Source organism: Salminus brasiliensis, chromosome 11 (assembly GCF_030463535.1).
Source record: "Salminus brasiliensis chromosome 11, fSalBra1.hap2, whole genome shotgun sequence".
Lineage (NCBI taxonomy): Eukaryota > Metazoa > Chordata > Actinopteri > Characiformes > Bryconidae > Salminus > Salminus brasiliensis.
The window spans coordinates 36,149,136-36,176,059 of record NC_132888.1 but is presented as its reverse complement, the minus strand read 5'-3'; the positions used below and the strand labels follow the sequence as shown (position 1 = coordinate 36,176,059).

At 38.4% G+C, this 26,924-nt stretch overlaps 1 protein-coding gene across 3 annotated transcripts; it reads right to left on the bottom strand.

Annotated features, from left to right (window-relative positions):
- Positions 1–10,084: 10,084 nt before the first annotated feature.
- LOC140565016 (NACHT, LRR and PYD domains-containing protein 3-like) lies at positions 10,085–26,754 on the bottom strand. Of its 3 annotated transcripts, none has more exons than XM_072690752.1 (13): positions 26,688–26,754; positions 23,675–23,729; positions 23,488–23,579; positions 23,115–23,330; positions 19,841–21,691; positions 18,018–18,191; positions 16,902–17,075; positions 15,962–16,135; positions 14,856–15,029; positions 13,744–13,917; positions 13,211–13,384; positions 11,956–12,002; positions 10,085–11,402 (listed from the first exon to the last, which is right to left on the bottom strand). In XM_072690752.1, exons 3-13 carry the CDS (start codon positions 23,532–23,534, stop codon positions 10,867–10,869), a joined length of 3,741 nt encoding a protein of 1,246 aa, XP_072546853.1. In that variant the 5' UTR covers positions 23,535–23,579; positions 23,675–23,729; positions 26,688–26,754; the 3' UTR covers positions 10,085–10,866. The 3 variants fall into 3 exon arrangements, with proteins under 3 accessions (XP_072546853.1, XP_072546854.1, XP_072546855.1); XM_072690753.1 differs by having other exon boundaries at positions 23,115–23,327; XM_072690754.1 differs by lacking the exon at positions 13,744–13,917.
- Between the last annotated feature and the right edge of the window lie 170 nt (positions 26,755–26,924).

The window sequence follows — 26,924 nt, the reverse complement described above, 5'->3', positions numbered from 1 at the left end:
ACTAAATACACATAAATGTGAACTAAATTAATCACCAGCTTCAATATAATTACAACAATTATTAGAAATGTAAACATTCAAAATGTAAATGAATAATGGAGCTATAATCTTGGATATATTATTAAGTGACCCAGCTTGTGTTGCATTGTTCCCCACTGGACATGAACTTAACTTGAGTTGAATAAAGCTGGTTAAACTGCTTAATTTGCAGGTTACTGATGTTATAGTGTGACTGATTCTGATACATTCGATGGTTTTCTGTTTGGAACAAAGAAAAGTGGTCTCATAACATAGCCAGTAGGCTGATCATATTAGGAAGCAAACGTGTTGGGTTCATTGGAATGGGATTTAAAAAAGGGACTAGAACATGTTCTACTAAAACTAGAAAACTAAATCATATCAGTCCAGTTCTATCAACTCTGCATTGGCACCCAGGTAAATTCTGTATTTACTATAAACTTCTATTAATGACTTATAAAGCCCTACAAGGCCTCGCTCCTGAGTCCCTGCAAGATCTCATTTGCTATTATGAACCTTCACAATTACTAGATTACTGGGCGCTGGCTTCTTACTAGTTCCCAGAAAGCCTCAGCAGGGGAAAGAGCCCTTTCCTCTAATGCCCTGGAACCCTTCCAGACAATATTCGGGATTCAGTCATACAGACTCAACATTTGACACAGTCTCAATATTCAAATCTAGGCTGAAAACTCATTTGTTTAGTTTAGCTGTTGGTAACTAATGTTTCCCCTTAGATAAAGGTTGCAGATCCAGGGGTTGGTGGACACAGAGAATTGTAGTAAACTCAGATGCTGAAGCTGTTGCCCTGCCGCTTACACACAATCACTCAGGTTTGTGGATGGTGGAGCGTCTGGATGCCGGCGTTGTCAGGGTGCTCCTGTGTCTGTGTTACCTTCTGGTTCTCTCCTTTTAATTAGGCTGTTGTAGTCAGACCTGCCGGAGTCTTTAGCCACACTCTGATACAACATTCCTTGTTCTTCATGAATCCAATTAAATTCCATCTCTTTAATTTCTCTGCTTAAATACTGCCCACTTATCCAGTCCTGACTGGGTGGAAGATTGACTGTTGTGGTACCCTGTTACCTGCATCAGACCAGCTGCCCTCCCTCCCGCTACTGCTACCTTCCTACTGACTATGTTCACTCCATGACTCCATGACCATCATCACTCTCATTATTCTTCTTTTATTCTCTTCTATGATTATATTAGTTATTATATTATGATTATATCAGCAAACCTAAGCAGCAGAAATGTCTTGCTGGTCCGGTGACTTTTTATTAATAATTTATGAATTATTCTGACCAGAGGAGGATGGGTCATCCTTGTGAGTCTTGGTGTGACGGAGTGGTGGAGGCAGGCTGCATGTGCAAAGGTTCTTTATTGGGGCTAAGGCAAAACCCAACATCCGGACACAGAGGGGTCAAAACAAAGGCAGGCAGGTACATCATAGGCATCTAGAGTAATCATATTGTATTCGAAACACAATTAAGAACTATCTAAATCTAGTATTAACCTAAATTACACAACCGACGCCCTAATTTAGTTCTAATACATTCCAGTCCAAGTTTAAGCAAGTGTTAAAACAAACCCAGTTCAAACCTAATCCTCTCTTATCACAATTGCCTCTCCCTGTAAAGCCAGACGGACGTCAGATTGGTGTGCGCGGCTACTAGTGACTTAGTGGTAAGAGTGCCGGTGCAGGAATGTCTGGAGACAACACCTCTCCCCAGTTTGTAAAATTCTTCCACTTTTAAAATCTTTATAAAACAGTAGTCCACAAAACCAACATATATCAGTTCGGTGCTTATCATACTGTATACATAAAAAGTGATGATACTGCAGTGTTTCACTAAATAGCATCCAAAACCTCCATAAGTGTCTATTGTATTTTATTAAATGAGGGAAATAACCATATTATAAAAGTATTTTTTAATTAGTCCACGAAACCAACAGCCATCAGTTCAGTGCCCATCATACTATATACACATGAAGTATGAAGTGATTGTACAGCACAGTTTCTAAGTAAACGGCATCCAAATTCTTATAATTGATATAATTGATAACTGTATTTTGATGAGTAAAATTAACCACATTGTAAAATGGTCATTTCTAAAAAGTAGTCCACACAACCAACAGATATCAGTTTGTCATACTTTAAACATATGAATTACGAAGTGATTACATTGCTTAGTGTCTGAGCAAATGGCATCCAAAATCCCCATCAATGTCTATTGTATTTTAATAATGAGTGAAATGAATCACATTATAAATTGGTCATTTCTAAAAAGTAGTCCATACCACCAACATATATTGGTTAAATATTTATCATACTATATACATATGAATTATGAAGTGATTGTACAGCACAGTTTCTAAGTAAATGGCATTCAAATCCTTATAATTGACAACTGTATTTTGATAAGTGAAAAATAAACTTACACCTACAATTGTGTGGTTTTGTATCCTCCAGCTTTGTCAGATGTTGCACTTTTATGTTTGAAAAGCATTGTAGGTATAACATCAACAAACATTATTTATTGTCCTGGTACTATCCAGAGTTCTCTTATGACATTCATTCTGTTCTCTTTTTCAGGATGTCCTCTTTAAACTCTTTCTGCTTTTGTGATTGCTTCAAAGGGAGATTTAAAAATAGTGTGGTAACATTTTTCCCAAACACATCCCTCTGCACCACTGTCCAGAGGCCACTCTGCAAACCAAGATGACTGACCCAGCTATCTATCTAGCATCAGGAGAATTTTCCCACTTAGCAACTTGGCCTGTACTATATAGATGGTCTTGACAGTTTCTCTAAAGAATCTGCTACAATCACATCTGAGACCAACTGAGAGTACTGCTTCCAACCTCTTCCTGTTTCAGTTCCTGCCTGAAGATTTAGACTCTTCATCCACAGCAGAAACATCACACTGGAGGACCAACACATCTGTGACAAACTGAGAGAACTGCTTCCTTTTCTGAGATTTGTCTAGAAGTCCTTTAGTCAGAAAGTCTGTCAAAATAAAAGTTCTTTGTAGAAAACTGAACCACAGTTTGTGTGGGCTGCCCACTGTGGACCAGTACCATGAGTCCGATGCCACTGGCCCACAGTGGGCTGCCCACACTGCACCCTAGCGACATGCTCACTGGTGCTGCATTGGACCCACAGCCCAAAATTCATAGTTGAAAAAGTTGCCATTTTTTTCTTTGGCAATCAAGCTTACAAATTAATCAGAAAAGCCTAAATCTAAACTTAAATCTAATCTTGACATTCTACACACACACACACACACACACACACACACACACACAAATAATAAAACAACTAATACATTTAGGTCATCAGAATCACGTACATATCAATTCTATGAGGTTCCACATGCTGTACACACCTTAAATGACCTCTTACATTAAGTCTCAGTATTTTTGACTTACTGACACATGTGCCTGTAAACTCTCACTCCAGACCACTTCAGTATATGTAAGCAGGAGAGGTGAGATTTATTATGATCTGAATTTGATGAAGCTGTATCTGATGATGTTGTTTACATGTTTTTAAGATTTTAGTTAACATTAAAACAAAACCAGGAACAGAAAAGGATGTACAGGACTGAGCCTGTAAACGTAACTGAATGTAAATGTGACTCATTACATTACTAGAAAATGATGTATTTAAATATAAATGATTTATAAATAAGTGTAAGTGCACTTTTTACACTTTACTGTACATCTGCACCCCTGGACACTACCGACACTTTACTTTACCTAAATACCAATATATGCAAATGTTTATTCAGTCTTCAGTCTGCTGATACCCACTCCTTTTGCACATTATTCATTGCTTATTCTTTATAACTGCACTGCCTTTCATCTCTAGTTTGGTACAAATACATATTTTTTACATTTATTCTATTCATTGTTATTATTGTAATTATTGCATTGTATTACTGTGCTGTATTGTGTAATTGCTACTGGCGGCATACATTACGAATATCTATCTATCTATATATCTACCGACCTACCTACCTACCCACCTACCCACACCAGTTCTATAGTGCACCATTAAAATGATAAAACATGAAATAAAATACATATAATAAAGATATAAAATATATAACAATACACAACAGAACCCCATTTTTGTCTGGTTTAGTTTGAATGTGTAAGATTCTAAGTTTAGAATAAACACATCAATCTGTCTTTAACTATTTCAGCTCAGCTTTCAGAGTCAGAATGACAGTCCGTCCTGAAGGAGTTAAACAACAGAGTCAGAAGGACAGACTGTCCCGAAAGAGTTAAAGAACAGAGTCAGAATGACAGACCATCCTGAAAGAGTTAAAGACCACAGTCAGAATGACAGACTGCCCCGAAAGAGTTAAAGAACAGAGTCAGAATGACAGACCATGCTGAAAGAGTTAAAGACCACAGTCAGACCCTCCCTCTAGTGACGGCTCCAGAAGTCCCCAAGCCTGGATTGATGCACCAATCTACCTTAAAGGGCCCAATATAGCAGGGTGCTAGTTTCTGGGACTCCGCCCGGAGGGGAAGGTCATGGATGGATAGCCAGACTCACTAACCATGGAGAAATCGGTGTTCCATGCCAACTCTGTGGCCTTCCTGGGCTTCACTGTCTCCAAGGGTGTACTTCACATGGACCCAGCCAAAGTTAAGGCGGTTATTGACTGGCCATGTCCTTCCTACCATAGACAGGTCCAGCATTTATTGGGGTTTGCAAACTTCTTCCGAAGGTTTGTGTTTGTTCTAGTTTTCTCTTTACAAAGGTGCAGCACTAAGACACTGTTTGGGAGAGCTTTTATGCAGAGCCCAGCAGGTGCATCTGATAAGCAGCAATCAGCGCTGGGGCAAATTTTTTAGAGCTGCTCCCAGCTGCTTCCTTACTACACCACCTTGGCCCCCTGCTGGTGACTCGCGGTGTGGACTGAACCCTTATAGTCACATGACGTTCTCCTTATTAAACAGACATTCTCCCTTTAGTTTCAAAAGCTGCTGGGTCCCATCAGACTTAATGTTAAATTTGGACGATCTCTCTTGTTATTCCTGGTACAGCAGCTAAAATTCTTGGCATTATATTTGATTCAGATTTATCATTTGATCAACACATAGCTAGTATTTCTGAGACAGCTTTACTACATCTTCGGAACATTGCCAAGCTAGGGAATGCCTTATCCCTGCATGATGCAGTACATGCTTTTATTACTTATTACTAAGACTAGACTATTGTAATGCATTATTGTTAGGATGTTCCAGCAGGAATTTCAGTAACTTCCACTAGAAAATTTCTAGTTGTATCAGCACTGCATTGGCTTCCAGTTAAATTCTATATTGATTATGAAATTCTACTATTGATGTATAAAACTCTACAAGGCCTCCATCATGAGGACCTGCAAGATCTCATTTTCTATTTTAAATGATCACAATTATCTACTTATCACAATTTCCCAAAATTCAGAAGAGCCTTTTCTTATCAAACTCCCCAACTCTAGAATAACCTTCCAGACAATGTTTGGGTCTCAATTTTCAAATGTAGGCTAAAAACTCAACTATTTAGTTTAGCTTAGCTTTTGGTAATTAAGGTTTTCCTTCACATAAAGGTGATATCCAGGGGTTCATGGACACAGGGATTTGTAGTATTTTGAGAAGCTGGTGCTGTGGTTCTGTCGCTTGTACACAATCACAGTGGAGTAGTTGAATGCCAGGGGGCTCTTAATGTTTCAGTATACCAAGAGATTTTGGTCAATTTAATGCTCTCAACTTTGCGGGAACAGTTTGGGGATGGCCCCTTCCTGTTCCAACAGTTTTCCCATGAAAGGACTTCAAATTATAGTTTTAACCTTTAGCTGTTCGCAGCTTGTAACTCTCAGTAGCACATGGCCTCTTCTTCTTCTACTGCTACAGATGAATTGACTTTCTGTAGCCATCTGGTGGCAGGAGCACTGAACTACACCATGATAGCAGGGTCTTGGTTCCCACACCAGAGTGTGATTGTGTGGTGCTGCTTCTGTGAAGCTCTTCCTGATGGGGTCCAAATACAGTAACACAAACATCAGAAACACAAACTACTGAATTACACATCAGTTAACATTTTTACTAAATTACATTTTATCTCAGACTGTGTTCAGTTCATGTTCACCTACTTTGTATCTACTTTCGCTGGCCATTTTATCAGAAACACATATCACATTACTGCACTATATGGGTGTTCAGTTACAGCCCATCTATTATTAGCCCCCCTCTGTGCCATTCAACCCTGAAATCCAGGTCAAGAACTGTGGTTGCCAATGAATTACTCAGTAGAAGTTCATTCAGACTACCTAAGTGACCATTGTTTCCCGCCAAATAGGATTTTGTAAACTCATGAAACAGGCCTGGACAAAAATGATGGTACCCCTGAAAATAATGTGACCAGAGGGACATGTTAAATCAAGGTGTGTCCACTAATTAGCATCACAGGTGTCTACAATCTTGTAATCAGTCAGTGGGCCTATATATAGGGCTACAGGTAGTCACTGTGCTGTTTGGTGACATGGTGTGTACCACACTTAACATGGACCAGAGAAAGCGAAGGAAAGAGCTGTCTCAAGAGGTTACAAAGAAAATTATAGACAAGCATGTTAAAGGTAAAGGTTATAAGAGCATCTCCAAGCAAATTGATGTTCCTGTGACTACGGTTGCACATATTATTCAGAAATTTAACCCATGGGACTGTAGCCAACCTCCACAAAAAAGCCCAGAAAAACCTCTAAAGAGATTAAAGGTGAACTTCAAGCTCAAGGAACATCAGTGTGAGATCACACCATCTATCGTTGTTTGAGCCAAAGTGGACTGTGGACTGAAAGTGGATTGTTAAAAACAAATCATAAAAAAGCCAGACTGAAATACATGTTGACAAGTCCCAAAGCTTCTGGGAACATATCCTATGGACAGATGGAACTTTTTGCCAAGACACATCAGCTCTATGTTCACAGACAGAAAAATAAAGCATATCAAAAAAATAACACTGTCCCTACTGTGAAACATGGAGGAGGCTCAGTTATGTTCTGGGGCTGCTTTGCTGCATCTGGCACAGGGTGTCTTGAATCTGTGCAGGGTAAAATGAAATCTTAAGACTATCAAGGGATTCTAGAGAGAAATGCCAGTGCCCAGTGTCAGAAAGCTTGGTCTCAGTCGCAGGTCATGGGTCTTGCAACAGGATAATGACCCAAAACACAGCTAAAAACACCCAAGAATGGATAATAGGAAAACATTGGACTATTCTGAAGTGGCCTTCTATGAGCCCTGACCTAAATCCTATTGAGCATCTTTGGAAGGAGCTGAACCATACCATCTGGAAAAGGCACCTTTCAAACCTGAGACAACTGGAGCAGTGGGCCAGAATATCTGCGGAGAGGTGCAGAAGTCTCATTGACAGTTACAGGAATTGTTTGATTGCAGTGATTGCCTCAAAAGGTTGTGCAACAAAATATTAAGTTAAGGGTACCATCATTTCTGTCCAGGCCTGTTTCATGAGTTTACTTTTTAAAATAATTCTGTTGAAGCATGGTTCAAAATCAGTGTTGTGTTTCATTTATTTTTTTATAGAATTTCTATTTATTATTACTTTAGTCAGATTCAAGTTATTTCTGTGACCATTGTGGGTTTTTCTTTCATTAATTGAGGGTTACCAACAATTCTGTCCATGTGTGTGGCTGTACACACAGTTCTGCTGCTGGAAAAGGGAAAGCCCTATAAAAAAGACATATAAAAGACATATAAAGACATATAAAAAAGTGCACTGAAAACACAATGCGTTAGAAAAATAAAATTACCATTAATATTCACATGCAAATTAGGCCGTGTTGGTTTGGTTTACTGCTTTTCATCAGCATTAATGTTTACTTTTGTTTTGTTTTTTGTTTTTTTCAGGCTGAAAACCACTGTAGCAATCTGGCAACCCTCTGTGTGATGCACTCTGCTGTTGCATGTCAGTGAGCTACCACACAAAATGATGTGTCTGAAATCGTTCACTACCTTGTCGAATTCCTATAACAGCGCTCTCTGGATTTTCACATGTAGGAGAGCACAGTTTTTAACACAAGTGATTTATTTAGCTCCACCCACCACCCGCAGGCATTTACCATACCATGTATGTGCCGGCTCCAGTTGTCCTATTTGTTTCTATTCCTGTGCCAGCTGTCATGTATGTGCCTGCTCCAGTGCCAGCGTTTGTGGCTGCTCTTGTCCCTGTCTAAGCTACTCCAGTCCCTTTGCCAGCTCTTTCTGTTGCACCCTAGACTCGTGTTGTGCTCCTGCTTGGTCAGATTTTGGCCTAGGGTGCTGGTCCCCAATTTTTCTCTTTTACTGCTGTGGCTGTAGCTGGTACTGTAATGTGCCTGCACTTTTGACAATAAGTATTGGACAAGCCCTATTAACATCTCTCTCTGCACATAAAGTGATAAATATCCTCTGACTGAATTATAGCATTACTGTACTGGATTGTCCTGGTGGTCTGTCATGTAACTGTGTGTAAGGGTGTGTGTGTGTGTTTTATGTAGTAGCAGTTCTATTGCTTGAGACAAAAAAAGACAATAACTTACTCTGAGTCAGACGGTGCAGCTCCACTACTTTTGCTCTTCATAGACACATAGCTGGGTTCTCCTCCTCCACTGAATCCAGGAGGAATCTCCATAGAATGATCACTCTTCATACACACCCAGCTGGGTTCTGGAGGTTCTGCAGGTTTTCTCCTGAGAACAGTTGATCTACAATGAGAGTAAAGTATTCAGTAAATACTTTCTTTAGTCTGAGTGTAAGAGACAGTATTTACATCTATAAGTGCTGATGGAAACCTTACTCACTTTGGGTCACTGCTGGACTGATGAAGCTCCATTATAAAGTGTTTACTCTCCACACACACTCTCACACACACGGAGGAGGACTGCTCCCTGTGAAGTTCATTCATATAAATGTTGTACCTTTTCCAGTATAATGACTTATAATTCACAAGCTTTTACTAAATGAAGGAATTAATAGAGAAAATAAAGCTTAAGCAGATGTGCTTGCCATTATAGTAAGGAGTGAACATGCTAATTTTGAAGTTCATGGTGGAGTCTAGACCTGTCTAGACTCCAGCTTATTCATTTCTGTACCACCTCACCAGCTCCCTAATGATCTTGGTGTTGAAAAACCCAACCAAGCCACTGTGCATTAATACCCTGTATATTGTTTCATTCTTTTGTATCTTTGTGGTGCTATAATCGAGATGCACCTTTGCAGCACCATGCAGGATGTACAACAGGTTAAAAAAAAGGTACCTTTATCACACCATGAAGCAAAGTGCAGCGCTTTCCAAATGGGAGATTTAGGGCTTAGCAAATATGTTAAACACATATTCCACAACAACACCCTGCTATCACTCTCATATTTTATTCAGAATATGGATTCTAAATTATGTCACAGGCAGTAATCATTTCCTCAAATTCCACCAGCTAAAATCTTTACAGAGCTCCAAAATCAATGTGACTGAAAATACATTAGACTTATCTCCTGCAATATCCTCTCTAAATAAACCTCTATCAAAATATACAAAATAATCCCAAAACCAGACCAAAAAATAACTGTTTATAAATTTATAAATAACAAAAATACCATTTAAGCAACAGGAAGAAGATCTATCCGTCACACACAGAGCAGATTTCTAGATCAATTCCACATAATCACAAGCACTAATCTGCAGCTCATACAACATGAAGCCCTTCACAGAACACACTACACTGCACAGAAGATGGTTAAAATGAGATTCACCAGCTCTTCTGAAATTTGCCCATACTGCACACAAAACACCACAGATAATTACACCCATGCCATGTGGCTTTGCACACCCATTAAACATTTCTGGGAAGAAATCATCAACATACTGGCAACATGCTTAAATACCACCAGTCCCCTATCCCCTAGAACAATGGCTGCTTTTACAGCCACAGCACCAAGAAGCACAACATTTATCAACTTTATGATATGAGCTAAAAATAAAGGTAAACGTGAACTAAATAAATCATTCAGATTTGACAACAAAAGCATTCCATACATTTATTACAATTTTTTGAAATGCAAACAAATGTAATTTAAAAAATAACAGAGATATATTATTGGATATATTATTAAGTGCAGTATTTACCCAGATCATCCAAATCACAGTATTAGTATGATGGAGCTTGCGTTGCATTGTTCCACACTGGACACAAACGTAACTTGAGTTGAATAAGGCTGGTTAAACTGCTTAATTTGTAGGTTTAAAAAAAGTATTTTTGCTCAACCAATATCTCACACACACATTTGAAACTATTCTTGCTTTTGCTTCTTTAAATGATTCAAAACAAATACTGCATTTTGACACCAATTAAGGTCTGTCATAACAGAAATTTATAAACATTTAATTAAAACAGGTTTCATGCTTGACCTTGAACATTAAAGCAATTATATTAAATACAGAAAATAAAAGTAACACAAAAGTCTTTGATTTCTGTTCGGTTAAGTATAAACACTAAAGTGTGTCCTGACATGTTTCATGTACAGCAGAGCACTCCCACTGTTTAACACCTCCAACATGAGAAACACAACCTCACAAACATGAAATAAGTCTTTATTGTAGCTTCAAACTAAACACTTAGTTAAAGAGTTAAAGAAGGGAGTCAGAACGATAGACTGTCCTGAAAGAGTTAAAGAAGGGAGTCAGAACAAAAGACTGTCCTGAAAGAGTCAGAATGACAGACTGTACTGAAAGAGTTAAAGAACAGAGTCAGAATGACAGACTCTCACACCACCATAACCACACCGTCATTAGTCCAGATCCTGTGTTTATTCTATCTTATACAAACGCACTGAGGAGTAATAACTAGCCCTAAACCCTGCGTAGAGCGGCTCAGTGAATGTGGTGTAGTGTGTAAGTATGTGGATCCGTGTTTGTGTGGCAGGTAAGATGCTGTAGAAGGACAGAGTGCCGGCTGGCCAGTCCAGATACACTCCTTCTCTTCCAGACTGGTGCGAGAGAGGACTTTCACACATTCTCGTTTTATTGTGAAAAACAAAATATTTCCTATCAAACTCCAGACTCCAGGACTGATTATTGGATCCAAACCAGCTGTCTTCACGGTCTCCTTTCCTTTTGATTCCTCTGTAAGACACGGCTACTTCAGCCCACTGCCCTCTGCACTCAGCTTCCCAGTAACAGCGTCCAGTCAGACTCTCCACACTCAGAACTTGAGGACTTTCAAATCTGTCTGGATGATCCGGATACGGCTGATCCTTTTTCACACTGCCCACCTTTCTGTTCCCATCAGACAACAAGAGACGAGTGTATGCTGTGTTTGGGTCCAGAGTGATCTTACAGGCATCTGTATACACATATATATACACACACACACACACACACACACAAATACTGATTAGCAGGAGTGGGTTACTACACAGGATACTCTAGGCTGCTGCCTTGGGGGCCACACAGTGATTAGGGTCCACTCATTGACTTATTTTGAAGTTAAGTTTTGGTTATTTGTTGGCAAGGGAGCCCCTTCATACCCCCCCCATCAAGCATTTTCCAGAATTACTGTTTTTATTCTTGTAGGTTGATTCGTTCCAGAAATGGATAGGAGGTATTGCGTAGAGTGACATTCAGTAGTTTTTTAAACAGGACTGTTTGGATAAAACTGGCAAATTCAATGAAATTCTTCAAGCAAATGTGCAGATATCAGCCCTTCTACAGCTATTAAGGAAAAGGGACCTACAGTCAATATTTCTAAATGACCAATGCAAGTGGTGAAGGCTCTTTTTCAAAACTCCCGCTGGTGAAAAATGAACAATGGATTGAAGCAGTCCAGTAACCTACTTGTCCTCAGTTGGTTAGCTGGTTAGTTGGTTAGTTGTTTAGTGTGTTTATATGTATCTTACATTTCTTTAGTCCTGGTTTCATCCTGATCTCCCCTCCATGTTCCAACCTAAACACACACACACACACACACACACAAACACACTCCTTTAAGATGATAAAATGTTTTTGTTATTTATGAAAGTAAAACTGTAACCCTTATTGATTTATAAACTGTATCAATAATGTGTCATAAACACTGGCACATTACAATTACTCTGAGCAGAACGTTGGTGAAGAACATTCTCATTTCTGTTTCTTTATTTAAGACACCTGAGTGTTCAGGAACTCTCAAGAGCTCATTTGTGACTTCACTAAGGTAGAAATATGATGACACACAGTCAATCTCTCATCAACAAAGGGAGGATTAGAAAACCACCACATGAAAAGAGCTGACTTTCAGAAATCAGAAAAACACTATAAAATCAGTTTAATGTCTGAAAATACCCAAATCCACTGTCAGTAATGAGGAATCAGTTCTTTATCTTTCATCTCACTACAAACACAAGCAGAAGGTAAAGGTGGGTTTGGTGTAAAGAAGACCTTCATCCTAACTGTTTAGGATGGTGGAGGATTTGTGAGGATCTGGGAACCTTGTTAGATACAGAGCATCAAGGACTCCATGGTGGAGCTGGAAATGTAAATGTGCCAGGTGGTTGGACAATGATCCAATGCATCCAGATCCACACAAACACTTTAGTTGACTTTAATCCAGTTTGGGTCAGACAGAGTGAGACAGCAAGCTGAACAGACCACAGATCAGACTAGCGTTAGCAGTTACTTCCACAGCTTGCTACCCCATACTGCTATCCCGTAGGAGCACCATCGTTATGTCGGCAGAGAATGCTAACTGCTAATTTTACATCAGTCAATAGACGCATCGTGCTTAGTGATGAGGAGAGAGGGAGCGAGGTCAATTGTGCTTTCTTGGATTCCTAGCCATGGTATCACTGCGGAGCTGGCAATCTCCTGATGATGGGATAACGCTTAAACAGCCACATCACTCAGGAGCAACATAAAATAGGACTGTGTGTCAAATTTATTTTGTTTCACTTTTGAAAACCCACTGCAGAGGAAAATAAAAGTAGCCCATTTTCTAAATCATTTATTCATTAATTCACCATTTCCCAGTGAATCTTCCAGATCGGACTATAAACGGGTGAAGCTATTTTCAGTTACTGTCATGAATGAGAGAACATGTTAATGCAACACTGCTTCTTCTAAATGTCTAAATCTGACAAGGTTTTTTATGAATTTGGCCCAGCGACCACAACTCACAGCAATTTCTGTAGTTTATAATGTGGATCCTCCAGTAGATCAGACAGCAGCTTTACTCCAGACTCTCCTGGATGATTATAGGTCAGATCCAGTTCTTTCAAGTGAGAGGGGTTTGATTTCAGAGCTGAAGCCAGAGAGGAACAGCCATCTTTTGTAACCATACACCCAGACAATCTGCAGAAATTAAGAAAAACATGGGCGGACTAAATTTACACAGAACTAAAACTAGCTGGAGAACAAAAAAACATTATTAATTTACTGTACAGTACATGTAGCATTCATTGTTTGAGAAGTGCTGTTTTGTTAAAAAAGCAGGTCATACTAGAGTTTCACAAAAGATCTGAGTGTGCAGCTCTAATACTCCTTGATGGTAATACTGTTGGTGGCATGTTCAAAACCTAGAAACAGAGCAGACGGCAATACCAGTATTTCTATACAGCAACTGTAAGTATAAGTATATAACTATTGAATACAAAAATTTCAATTCAGACCATGATATTTATTATTTATGATATAATTCACAGAAGATTCACCTGAGTGTCTCCAGTTTACAGTGTGGACTCTTCAGTCCAGCAGAGAGCAGCTCCACTCCTGAATCCTGCAGGTCATTGTTACTGAGGTCCAGCTCTTTCAGGGAGGAGTTTTCTGATTGTAGAACTGATCCCAGATTTTTATAAGAATTCCTGGTGAGAGAACACTGAGCAAGTCTGTAGAAATAAAAAAAAAAAAGACAAAAACTCATAAAAATAATAACAACACACAAACATGGTCATAGATTAGATGTGGTGATATCACATGGGCTGAACATCAGAATGTCTATCAAGGTAGGTCATGGTATATTTGTCATTTGCACAACAGGTCAGCAGGACATCCAATGATTGAAATGCTTCAGGTCAGGTTCAGGTAATTACTCTACAGCAGGACAACACTAATATATACACAACTATAAAAGTGCTAGAATTGGATGGGACAGCCTTAAAAAGACAAAATCAAAAAAACTATAAATTAATTCAATTGTAGACTAACGTGATCTATAGTCTACAATACAATGGGAACAGTGGGGTAAAAGCACCAAATTTACTTCTAAATATAACTAAAATTAAGAAAAAATGTGTAAAAAAAAAAAAAAAAAAGATTTTCTTTTACATTTTGATAATCCTACAAGACAATTTGTTTGAATGACTCTCCACTGTGAATGGAATAATTCATGTATTTTGTAAAAAGGTTTGGTACTTTAGTTCTTTACCTTCAAATAAAATGTATTTCAGTGATTTCTAAATATGAGTTTTGTTAAATAAACAACAATTTCCAATACAAACTGGAAAAGGGGTGAGCTTAAAGGGTACGTCCCTAGCTCTGACTATGCCATCAGCATAGAATGATATCTGAGTATGCAACTGTAATACATAATAATGGCAATAATGGCAATGTTGTTGGTTGCATATATAACGCATAGAAAAATGTAGGCTGCTTTGCTTTAAGGAAAAATAAAATAGGTACATAAAAATTAATTACACAAATTAGTACCCCCCCCTCCCTAAAAATGACATTTCTTCATATCCTGCAGTAGATAAAGAAATGCTGATCTCTTAACATTTCAGATCTTAATATTTATTATTAATAATATAATTCACAGAGGATTCACCTGAGTGTCTCCAGTTTACAGTGTGAACTCTTCAGTCCAGCAGAGAGCAGCTTCACTCCTGAATCCTGCAGGTCATTGTTACTGAGGTCAAGCTCTTTCAGGGAGGAGTTTTCTGATTGTAGAGCTGATCCCAGATTTCCACAAGAATTCCTGGTGAGAGAACACTGAGCAAGTCTGTAGAAATAAAATAAATAATAAAAACTCATAAAAATAATAACAACACACAAACATGGTCATAGATTAGATGTGGTGATATCACATGGGCTGAACATCAGAATGTCTACCAAGTTAAGTCATGGTATATTTGTCATTTGCACAACATGTCAGCAGGACATCCAATGATTGAAATGCTTCAGGTCAGGTTTAGGTAATTACTCTACAGCAGGACAACACTAATATTTATAAACTATAAAAGTGCTAGAATTGGATGGGACAGCCTTAAAAAGACAAAATCAAAAAAACTATAAATTAATTCAATTGTAGACTAACGTGATCCATTAGTCTACAATACAATGGGAACAGTGGGGTAAAAGCACCAAATTTACTTCTAAATATAACTAAAATTAAGAAAAAATGTGTAAAGAAAAAAAAAAAAGGTTTTTTTTTACATTTTGATAATCCTACAAGACAATTTGTTTGAATGACTCTCCACTGTGAATGGAATAATTCATGTATTTTGTAAAAAGGTTTGGTACTTTAGTTCTTTACCTTCAAATAAAATGTATTTTAGTGATTTCTAAATATGAGTTTTGTTAAATAAACAACAATTTTCAATACAAATTGGAAAGGGGTGAGCTTAAAGGGTACGTCCCTAGCTCTGACTATGCCATCAGCATAGAATGATATCTGAGTATGCAACTGTAATACATAATAATGGCAATAATGGCAATGTTGTTGGTTGCATATATAACGCATAGAAAAATGTAGGCTGCTTTGCTTTAAGGAAAAATAAAATAGGTACATAAAAATTAATTACACAAATTAGTACCCCCCCCTCCCTAAAAATGACATTTCTTCATATCCTGCAGTAGATAAAGAAATGCTGATCTCTTAACATTTCAGATCTTAATATTTATTATTAATAATATAATTCACAGAGGATTCACCTGAGTGTCTCCAGTTTACAGTGTGAACTCTTCAGTCCAGCAGAGAGCAGCTTCACTCCTGAATCCTGCAGGTCATTGTTACTGAGGTCAAGCTCTTTCAGGGAGGAGTTTTCTGATTGTAGAGCTGATCCCAGATTTCCACAAGAATTCCTGGTGAGAGAACACTGAGCAAGTCTGTAGAAATAAAATAAATAATAAAAACTCATAAAAATAATAACAACACACAAACATGGTCATAGATTAGATGTGGTGATATCACATGGGCTGAACATCAGAATGTCTACCAAGTTAAGTCATGGTATATTTGTCATTTGCACAACATGTCAGCAGGACATCCAATGATTGAAATGCTTCAGGTCAGGTTTAGGTAATTACTCTACAGCAGGACAACACTAATATTTATAAACTATAAAAGTGCTAGAATTGGATGGGACAGCCTTAAAAAGACAAAATAAAAAAAACTATAAATTAATTCAATTGTAGACTAACATGATCCATTAGTCTACAATACAATGGGAACAGTGGGGTAAAAGCACCAAATTTACTTCTAAATATAACTAAAATTAAGAAAAAATGTGTAAAAAAAAAAAAAAAAAAAAAAAAAAAAAGATTTTTTTTTACATTTTGATAATCCTACAAGACAATTTGTTTGAATGACTCTCCACTGTGAATGGAATAATTCATGTATTTTGTAAAAAGGTTTGGTACTTTAGTTCTTTACCTTCAAATAAAATGTATTTTAGTGATTTCTAAATATGACTTTTGTTAAATAAACAAGGAAAAATAAAATAGGTACATAAAAATTAATTACACAAATTAGTACCCCCCCTCCCTAAAAATGACATTTCTTCATATCCTGAAGAAGATAAAGAAATGCTGATCTCTTAACATTTCAGATCTTAATATTTATTATTTATAATATAATTAACAGAAGATTTACCTGAGTGTCTCCAGTTTACAGTGTGAACTCTTCAGTCCAGCAGAGAGCAGCTCCACTCCTGAATCCTGCAGGTCATTGTTACTGAGGTCCAGCTCTTTCAGGGAGGAGTTTTCTGATTGTAGAACTGATCCCAGATTTTTATAAGAATTCCTGGTGAGAGAACACTGAGCAAGTCTGTAGAAATAAAAAAAAAATGATAAAAACTCATAAAAATGATAACAACACACAAACATGGTCATAGATTAGATGTGGTGATATCACATGGGCTGAACATCAGAATGTCTACCAAGGTAGGTCATGGTATATTTGTCATTTGCACAACAGGTCAGCAGGACATCCAATGATTGAAATGTTTCAGGTCAGGTTTAGGTAATTACTCTACAGCAGGACAACACTAATATATACACAACTATAAAAGTGCTAGAATTGGATGGGACAGCCTTAAAAAGACAAAATCAAAAAAACTATAAATTAATTCAATTGTAGACTAACATGATCCATTAGTCTACAATACAATGGGAACAGTGGGGTAAAAGCACCAAATTTACTTCTAAATATAACTAAAATTAAGAAAAAATGTGTAAAAAAAAAAAAAAAAAAAAAAAGATTTTTTTTTACATTTTGATAATCCTACAAGACAATTTGTTTGAATGACTCTCCACTGTGAATGGAATAATTCATGTATTTTGTAAAAAGGTTTGGTACTTTAGTTCTTTACCTTCAAATAAAATGTATTTTAGTGATTTCTAAATATGAGTTTTGTTAAATAAACAACAATTTTCAATACAAATTGGAAAGGGGTGAGCTTAAAGGGTACGTCCCTAGCTCTGACTATGCCATCAGCATAGAATGATATCTGAGTATGCAACTGTAATACATAATAATGGCAATAATGGCAATGTTGTTGGTTGCATATATAACGCATAGAAAAATGTAGGCTGCTTTGCTTTAAGGAAAAATAAAATAGGTACATAAAAATTAATTACACAAATTAGTACCCCCCCCTCCCTAAAAATGACATTTCTTCATATCCTGCAGTAGATAAAGAAATGCTGATCTCTTAACATTTCAGATCTTAATATTTATTATTAATAATATAATTCACAGAGGATTCACCTGAGTGTCTCCAGTTTACAGTGTGAACTCTTCAGTCCAGCAGAGAGCAGCTTCACTCCTGAATCCTGCAGGTCATTGTTACTGAGGTCAAGCTCTTTCAGGGAGGAGTTTTCTGATTGTAGAGCTGATCCCAGATTTCCACAAGAATTCCTGGTGAGAGAACACTGAGCAAGTCTGTAGAAATAAAATAAATAATAAAAACTCATAAAAATAATAACAACACACAAACATGGTCATAGATTAGATGTGGTGATATCACATGGGCTGAACATCAGAATGTCTACCAAGTTAAGTCATGGTATATTTGTCATTTGCACAACATGTCAGCAGGACATCCAATGATTGAAATGCTTCAGGTCAGGTTCAGGTAATTACTCTACAGCAAGACAACACTAATATATACACAACTATAAAAATGTACAGCCCTGTAATGCATGCTTGAATTTTTTCAGAAAGTGCTAGAATTGGATGGGACAGCCTTAAAAAGACAAAATCTAAAAAACTATAAATAAATTCATTTAATAATGTGATCCATTAGTCTACAATACAATGGGAACAGTGGATAGACATTACCAACAATTCCCAGTTCAGTCCCCTATTGGAAATATGAAACTTACAAATTACAAAGCTTAACAGAGCCTACATGGTTTGATTTAATTAAACAATGGAAATTACAAAGATACATACAAGTCTTAATTTGGTTTGTTGAAAATACATTCAATCCCAGTTTGACAGATATAAATTGTTTGCAGGAATTAAAAGAGAATTACAGATTGGAAAATTGAGATTTATTCAGTTTACAATCATGAAACTATTTCACAACTGAATTACAAGGCGAAAAAGATTCCTACCACTAGTTCAAGAAAATGGAAAGACTTTTGATGGAAAAACCTACCTTGGTATTTTATGACACCTAAAGAGCAAACAAAGTGGACACCACCAACTGTGTTAGAGATCTGCACTAACAAATGGATCAGACTGTGCAGATTATGGTTAGGGCAAATGCTCTAAGGATGGTTAGTTCATAGAGTTCATAACACATGAAGATTACAAGAGTGCATATAGGGTGTTATGAACTGTATGAATTAACCATCCTTTGGCATTTGCCCTGACCATAATCTGCATTTAGCCGTTAAGAAAAGGACTGCAGAGTCTGATTGCTTAGTTCTGTGTTTCCTGATATAAATTAATCTTAGTGATTTATGAACAACTTCAAGAAAGATTTAACTTTAAGAAAGGGCAAAAGGGTTCCAGTTAATTAAACCCAGAGGAAGAAGTGCTGATATAGAAATATTTGATCAAAGATCGATCATCATAACAACTAAGGAATCACTGAGTGTGTGTGTATCTGCCCAAGTACTCTTTAATGAATATATTGTAAATCTGTGTTTCACAGATCTTGGATGTACTTACGTTTAGTATGCCTGTTGTGCAATGTTACAATGTTTACCCAAATCTAAACCAAAGCTCAACAGCCAAAAGTGTCAATGTAAAGGTTTTACACCATCAAATGAACATTCTCCACTTCAGGTAACTAAACAACTCAAAACACAATTTATTAAAGTATTTAATGTTTCTTTTTTTAATTAACTCAAGTAATGGGTGCAACCTACTCTTCAGTTCAACTGAACTGAATGTAAACACTTTCTTACAAGACAACTGATGAAACATACAAATCAATCTGACTAAAAATAAATAAAGAATATAAAAACAGTGCTCATGAAATGTTCCTGTAATCTAACTGATATGAGGTCAATGTTTCTACTCAACCATCAACATTCAAATACAGATGTTCTACACAGATGTTAATTTTAGATACTCACACAGCTCTTCTGCAGACAGTCACAGCTGGGATCAGTCTCCTATAACCCTCCTCTGATGTGTTGTATTTCTTCAGGTCCAGCTCCTCTAGCACCTCCTCTGAGGTCAGAAGCATGTAGGCTAGTGCTGAACACTGTCCAGGAGAGAGCTTCTCTTCTGAGTGTTTCTCTAATTTTAGATACTCCAGAATCTCTCTGGAGAGAGACTGGTCCTTCATTTCAGACAGACAGAGAAACAGATTAATGGATCTCTCAGTAGGAAAAGATATTTGATCTCCTTTGATTTTACTCTTGATGTACTCAGTGGTTTTCTCTGAGTGTGTGTGTGTGTGTGTCAGTAGACCCTGTAAAAGTCTCTGATTGGACTTCAGTGAGATGCCCAGCAGGAAACGGAGGAAAAGATCCAGGTGTCCATTCTGACTCTCTACAGCTTTATCCACAGCTCTCTTCAGCAGATCATCCAGCTGTATAAAACACTGTAGTTTCTCCATCTTTTCGCTCTCAAAGCAGTGAAACACATAAACAGCAGCCAGGAACTCCTGAAAGCTCAGATGAACAAAGCAGTAGACCTTCCTCTGGAAAAGCACACATTCCTCCCTAAAGATCTCAGTGAAAACCCCAGAATACACTGAGGCCTCAGTGACGTCAATACCGCTCTCTCTCAGGTCCTCTTCATAGAATATCACATTGCCCTTCATCAGCTGTTTAAAAGCCAGTTCAGCCAGTTTCAGAAGCTCGGTTCTGTTGGATTCCAGCAGGTTGTGTGGGTCTCTCTCATCTTTCTCCTCATACTTCTGGTTCTTCATGTTGGTCTGATTGATCAGGAAGTGGGAGTACATTTCAGTCAGAGTTTTAGGGATTTCTGAGTGACGTTGTTTGATGAGTCTCTGAAGCACAGTGGCTGAGATCCAGCAGAAGACGGGAATGAGGCACATGATGTGGAGGCTCCTCACTGTCTTAATGTGGGAGATGATTTTCTGGGCTTGGTCTTGGTCACTGATCCTCTTTCTAAAATACTCCTCCTTCTGTGGGTCGTTGAATCCCTGGATTTCCGTCACATGGTTGATGTGTTTAGGAGGGATCTGTTTGGCTGCTGCTGGTCGGCAGGTTATCCAGATTAGAGCAGAGGGAAACAGATCTCCTTTGATGAGGTTTGTCATCAACACACCCACTGATGATGTCACGGTGATGTCAGATACTTTCTCACACTCCTCAAAGTTCAGAGGAATTCTGCTTTCATCCAGACCATCAAATATCAACACAGCTTTGATCTTCTCATAGATCTTTGGATCCAGGTCTTTAAGCTCAGGATGGAAGTCACACAGAAGTCTATGAAGACTGTACTGATGGTCTTTAATCAAGTTCAGCTCCCGGAACGAAAGAACAAACATGAAATCTACATCCCGATTGGCTGTTCCCTCGGCCCAGTCCAGAATGAACTTCTGCACAGAGACAGTTTTTCCAATTCCAGCAATGCCTTTAGTCAGCACACTTCTGAGAGCTGAACCTTTATGACCTAATAGAGGTTTAAAGATGTCTGAGCAGTTGATTGGAGTATCTTCTCTGTGTCTCCTGGGTGTTTTCTCCATCTGTAGAACCTCATGTTCTTCATTCACTCCTTTACTCTCTTCCTCTATGATGTAGAGCTGTGTGTAAATCCTGTTCAGGAGGGTTCTATTCTCTTCTGTTTTGATTCCCTCAAATAAGCTCTCGTACTTCTTCTTCATGCTGCTTTTATGTTTCTTTATGACTCTGTGCAGGACATCGTCCACTGATTGGTGAGAATCCGGCAGCGGGGGTCCAGTTCCCCCCAGCAAAGTGTGAGTGTGTGGTGCTGCTTCTCTGGAGCTCTTCCTGATGGGGTCCAAACACATTAACACAAACATCAGAAACACTAAATATCAAACTACTGAATTACACATCAGTTAACATTTTTACTAAATTACATTTTATCTCAGACTGTGTTCAGTTCATGTTCACCTACTTTGTATCTACTCTTGCTGGCCATTTTATCAGAAACACACATCACATTACTGCACTATATGGGTGTTCAGTTACAGCCCATCTATTATTAGCCCCCCTCTGTGCCAGTCAACCCTGAAATCCAGGTCTAGAACTGTGATTACTCAGAACTGTAATGAATTACTCAGTACAAGTTCATAGTAGATAAATACTCCTGATCAGAACTGTGAGGGGGTCTCAGATCCCATGATTTACAGGGATGAGCATCATTCACAATGCCAGAGATGGCACCTGCTATAAACCCTACATGTTTTAGCCACCTATATTTGATTTGACATGCCTGTAAAGTATAAATGTAATGTTGGAGTAGCTAATATACAGATACATGAAGCTGTGCCCTAGTCACTATTTAGTGCACTATTTTGGGGTTCTGTCATTTTGTAGTGGTGTCCGAAAATGTAGGGCCGAATTTTCAGTGCACTGTAACAATCCCACAATGCACCGCAACACACACTGTACAAATGATGCACAGTAAGGAAAATTGTGTTATTTGGTTTGAAGATTCATGTGTAGCTTCGTTTGGGAAGACAGACATTTAGACTGTATAAGTGACCAGTTTGGGGCCTTTTACTAAGCCTTGAAATATCACTGTGCAACGAGCAAAGACAAGTCTTACTGCTTAAGGAATCAAAACGTTTAGTGCCCAAAGTTGCTGGGGAGATTCGACTCCTCCATGTACTGTTTAACCTGGCAGAGAGTACACAGTTCTGCTGCTGGAAAAGTGATGCCACACTGCTTATAAAGAAAAGCAGGTTTTATATGTATTCATAGTTTCTTTGCAGCAAGTTTATTCTTATTCATTAGCTTTTCTGATTGCATAGGGTCATGTGATGTATCATAAAACAATTGCATTGAAAACATTTGAGTTTGTGCCACATTAAAGCTATAATTTATGAAATGAATATTCACATGCACATTACGTCATGTTGGTGTGTTTTACTGATTTAGAAATTTCAGCTGTTTTTGATGTTTACTTTTGTGTGTTTTTGGAACATATTTAGGCTGAAAACCACTTCAGCAATCCGGCAATCCTCTATGTCTTTTGACCATGAGTATTGGACAAGACCTAATAAAATTTCTCTGCACATTAAGTGATAAGTGTCCTCTGACTGAATGATAGAGTTATAACTGGACGTGCTGGATTGTCCTGGTGAGGTTTAAAGTCAGTCATGTAACTGTGTGTGTGTGTGTGTGTGTGTATGCGCTTTATGTAGTAGCAGTTATATTGCCTGAGACCAAAAACACAATAACTCACTCTGAGTCAGACGGTGCAGCTCCACTACTGTTGCTTTTTTCTGACGCATAGCTGGGTCTTCCTCCTCCACTGCTGAAACCAGGAGGATAATCCATAGACCGGTCACTCTTCATAGACACACAGCTGGGTCTTCCTCCTCCACTGCTGAAACCAGGAGGATAATCCATAGACCGGTCACTCTTCATAGACACACAGCTGGGTTCTCCTCCTCCACTGCTGAAAACAGGAAGAGATTTTATTGACCTTTTAAGCTTCTTAGACACACAGCTGGGTTCTCAAGGTACAATGAGAGTAAAGTGTTCAGTAAATACTTTATTTAGTCTGAGTGTAAGAGACAGTATTTACTCCTCTAAATGCTGATGGAAACTCTTACCTTGGGTCAGAGGTTCCTCCTCCATTGCTGGACTGATGAAGCTCCATTATAGAATGTTTACTCTCCACAATCACACAGAGGAGAACTGCTCCCTGTAAAGAGTTCATTCATATAAATGTACCTTTTCCAGTATAATTCACTAGTGTTTACTAAATGAAGGAATCAATAGAGAAAAAGGTGTTCTTACCTTTCAGCATCTTCTGTAGATGATCCAAATCTTGAGTTAGTAAAAAAGCTTCAACCTATGAGAGGAAGAGAGAATCCAAGAGGAAAAAAACACATCAAGGCGGTGGACAGATCATTAAAGTAATTCATCGATTCAGAGGATTGCAGAGTATACGCTGATAGAATCACTGCACACTATGACCACTCACTGCCCTTACAACATGTACTACCCAGCAACAGATAATAGATTGAAGCAGACACAGGATCACAGAATGACCCCTGACTGGACGTCCATGTCCAGTCACTAACTGTGTAAGTATTTAATGACAACCACATCAGTTCCCCAATCGGTTGTCTATTAAAACCATTTCACGAATTGTCCAATACAGTGGACATGCTCTGATAAGCCATAACATTAACACCACCTCCTTGTTTCTATGAGCACTTTGCAGTTCTATAATTCCAGACTGTAGTCCATCTTTATCCGCATACTTTATTAGCCTCCTTTCACTCTGTTCTTCAATGGTCAGAACCCCACAGGACCACCACAGAGCTGGTACGAGGATGATCAGACACAGCAGTGCTGCTGGAGTTTTTAAACACCTCAGCGTCACTGCTGGACTGAGATCAGTCCACCAACCAGAAATGTCCAGCCAACAGCATCCTGTGGGCAGCATCCTGTGACCACTGATGAAGGACAAGAGGATGACCAACACCCCAAGCCTAACTCAATTCCAATCCAGTTTTTCATTATGAAATTTAAATTGCAATGCCCAACAGTCTGCAACCCTTAGTAGTTATCCAGAAACACTTAGCATTTTAAGCTTAGTGGCTTAATGGACATAAGAAAATGGTTTTGAGTCACATCTTCAGTCACTGTGAAAAGTATGACTCGGACTGAAAGTAAAAACAGAGCTGAAACACATGTGCTTGACACTGAAGTGAGGACTGAACAAGCTCATTTTGAACTTCTCAGCAGAGACAACTTAACCAGTCCTAGTCATTTCGGTACCACCACACGATAATGGCTCAAATACAGCATCCAGGCTGCACCTCGGCAGGACCATGCAGGATGTTCAACAGCACCTGTAAACATGCTTCAACATTTGGTGTTTCTTCAGCCATGTGTGAGAATTCATTTTCAGCTTGTTTTAATGGTCCACTGACATACTATGCATCACATGAGGAAGACCTAGAAAGGACAGCAATACAGTGACTACTGTAAATATCTATGGCCCTAACACTGATAATCCCACCTTCTCCCAAAACATTTTCTAACAACTTTCCAACCTCTTAGACTCCCCAGTTATAATTTGTGGGGATTTTAATACTGTTATTGATCCAGGCCTAGACAGAACAACCCATTCAAGAACCACTCACAGTGGGAAGACTACAGAAACAATAAAACACATCAAGAGCGATTCTGGTCTTACCGAAGTTTGGGCGACCAAAACACCCAAACACAAAAGGAATCCCACATAGTTCTTTCTAATGAGCAATTCAGTTCATCTGAACATCACACATACACAAATTCACCCACTGCTGTAAGTGACCATGCACCTGTGCACACATCCTTATCTACCGATCCTGAATTCTCCACTAACATCAAATAAGAATAGGCATCCGTCCTAGATACAAATGACTCCCCAGACTCCTCAGTTAGAACAATATGGGAAGTCAGAAAGACATTTAAGAAAAAGAATAGTGAAGAAAATTTAGAGCATCGAACATTAGAGCACTTAATGAATCAATGAAAGAACCAAATTTCTACTGCAAAAACTAAAACATTAAAACTTTGAATACATTAATAAATCAAAGCAAATAAAAAAAAACAATAATCCCGTTATTAAAGACCCAACTGGAGAGATATTGCAGAACTCACAAACCAAAACTGGAAGATAAAAAATATTAAACAGAAAAACAAAAGCAGACACTAGAAGAACCACTATCCACTGAAGAATTTTACAAAGCATCAAACCTTTCATAAAGTAAGGTTTGACATTTTTATTTGCTAAATTACACAGATTAGGTTTTAGGGAATCATGGCCACCGTAACCAATACTATGGGGCAATACTTTGACTATCCAAAGATACTCTCTCGCTCCTCATTTATTTGCCATATTCATAGAAACATTAGCCACAGCAATACGTCAGAATGTAAAAATAAAAGGAATTCAGACCTCATACACCCAGCATAACATTAGTCTATAGACAGACTGCATTCTGCTGTTCTTACAAAACCCACCTTCAATAAAAGAACCCATTTAAACTATTAAAAATGACTGAATGGTCCAAATCCTGTGCCTTACCATTAAATACCTATGTAACAAACCCTTTCAGACACATTCCCTTCTATTCCATTTTCATCACATATATAAAATACCCCCCCCCCCCCCATTTATCCACATTATCTATAAAAGTCCCCCCAGCTGTCCGCGTGACCCAATCTCAATTAAACCCCCTTTCATAAAACAACATCACTAAAGTCACATCCGAGGTAAACTGAGATCACTGCTTCCTTTTCTGAGGCTCTTCTAGAAGTTCTTCACCTCCGTCTTCATCCACCTGCAGAGAAACCGAAACTACTCTCTGCTCTGGGACCGTTATTTTCTCTCTGCGCAATTAAAACCCATGCGCCACCTTCAGGTCAGACCGCGTTACTGCAGCTTCCGCTGCTTTTCTACCATCATGTTCCTTCAGTTCCTCAAACACTGAAGCCATAACGACTCTTCCCCCACAGTCAGACCTGATCTGCTTTACACTGTAAACTTTACTGATCCACCTTTATACTAAAATTCACACACTCACACACACACACACGCACGCACACACACTTTCTGTTCAGATGAAGAACTGCGCCATCCACCACCACCACCACCACCACCACTACACACTACACCGGAAACGATCACGCGCCTTTGTGAAGTTTTTGACGAAAAAACACGTAAATCTGCTGGATACTGAAGATCAGAATCACTAACAGAGAGAAACACAACACTACAGTCACACCTGAGACAATCTGAGAGCACTGCTACCTTTTCTGAAGCTCTTCTAGAAGATCTTCAGCCAGAAGGTCCGTCTTCATCCACCTTCAGTGAAAACGAAACTACTCTCTGCTCTGGGACCGTCACTGCCCCTCTGCACTCCCCCTTCTGGACAGACCGCGTTACTGCACCTTCCACTGCTTTTACAGCCACAGCACCAAGAAGCACATTTATCGACTTTATGATATTAGGTCAAAATAAAGGTAAACGTGAAATAAATAAATCATT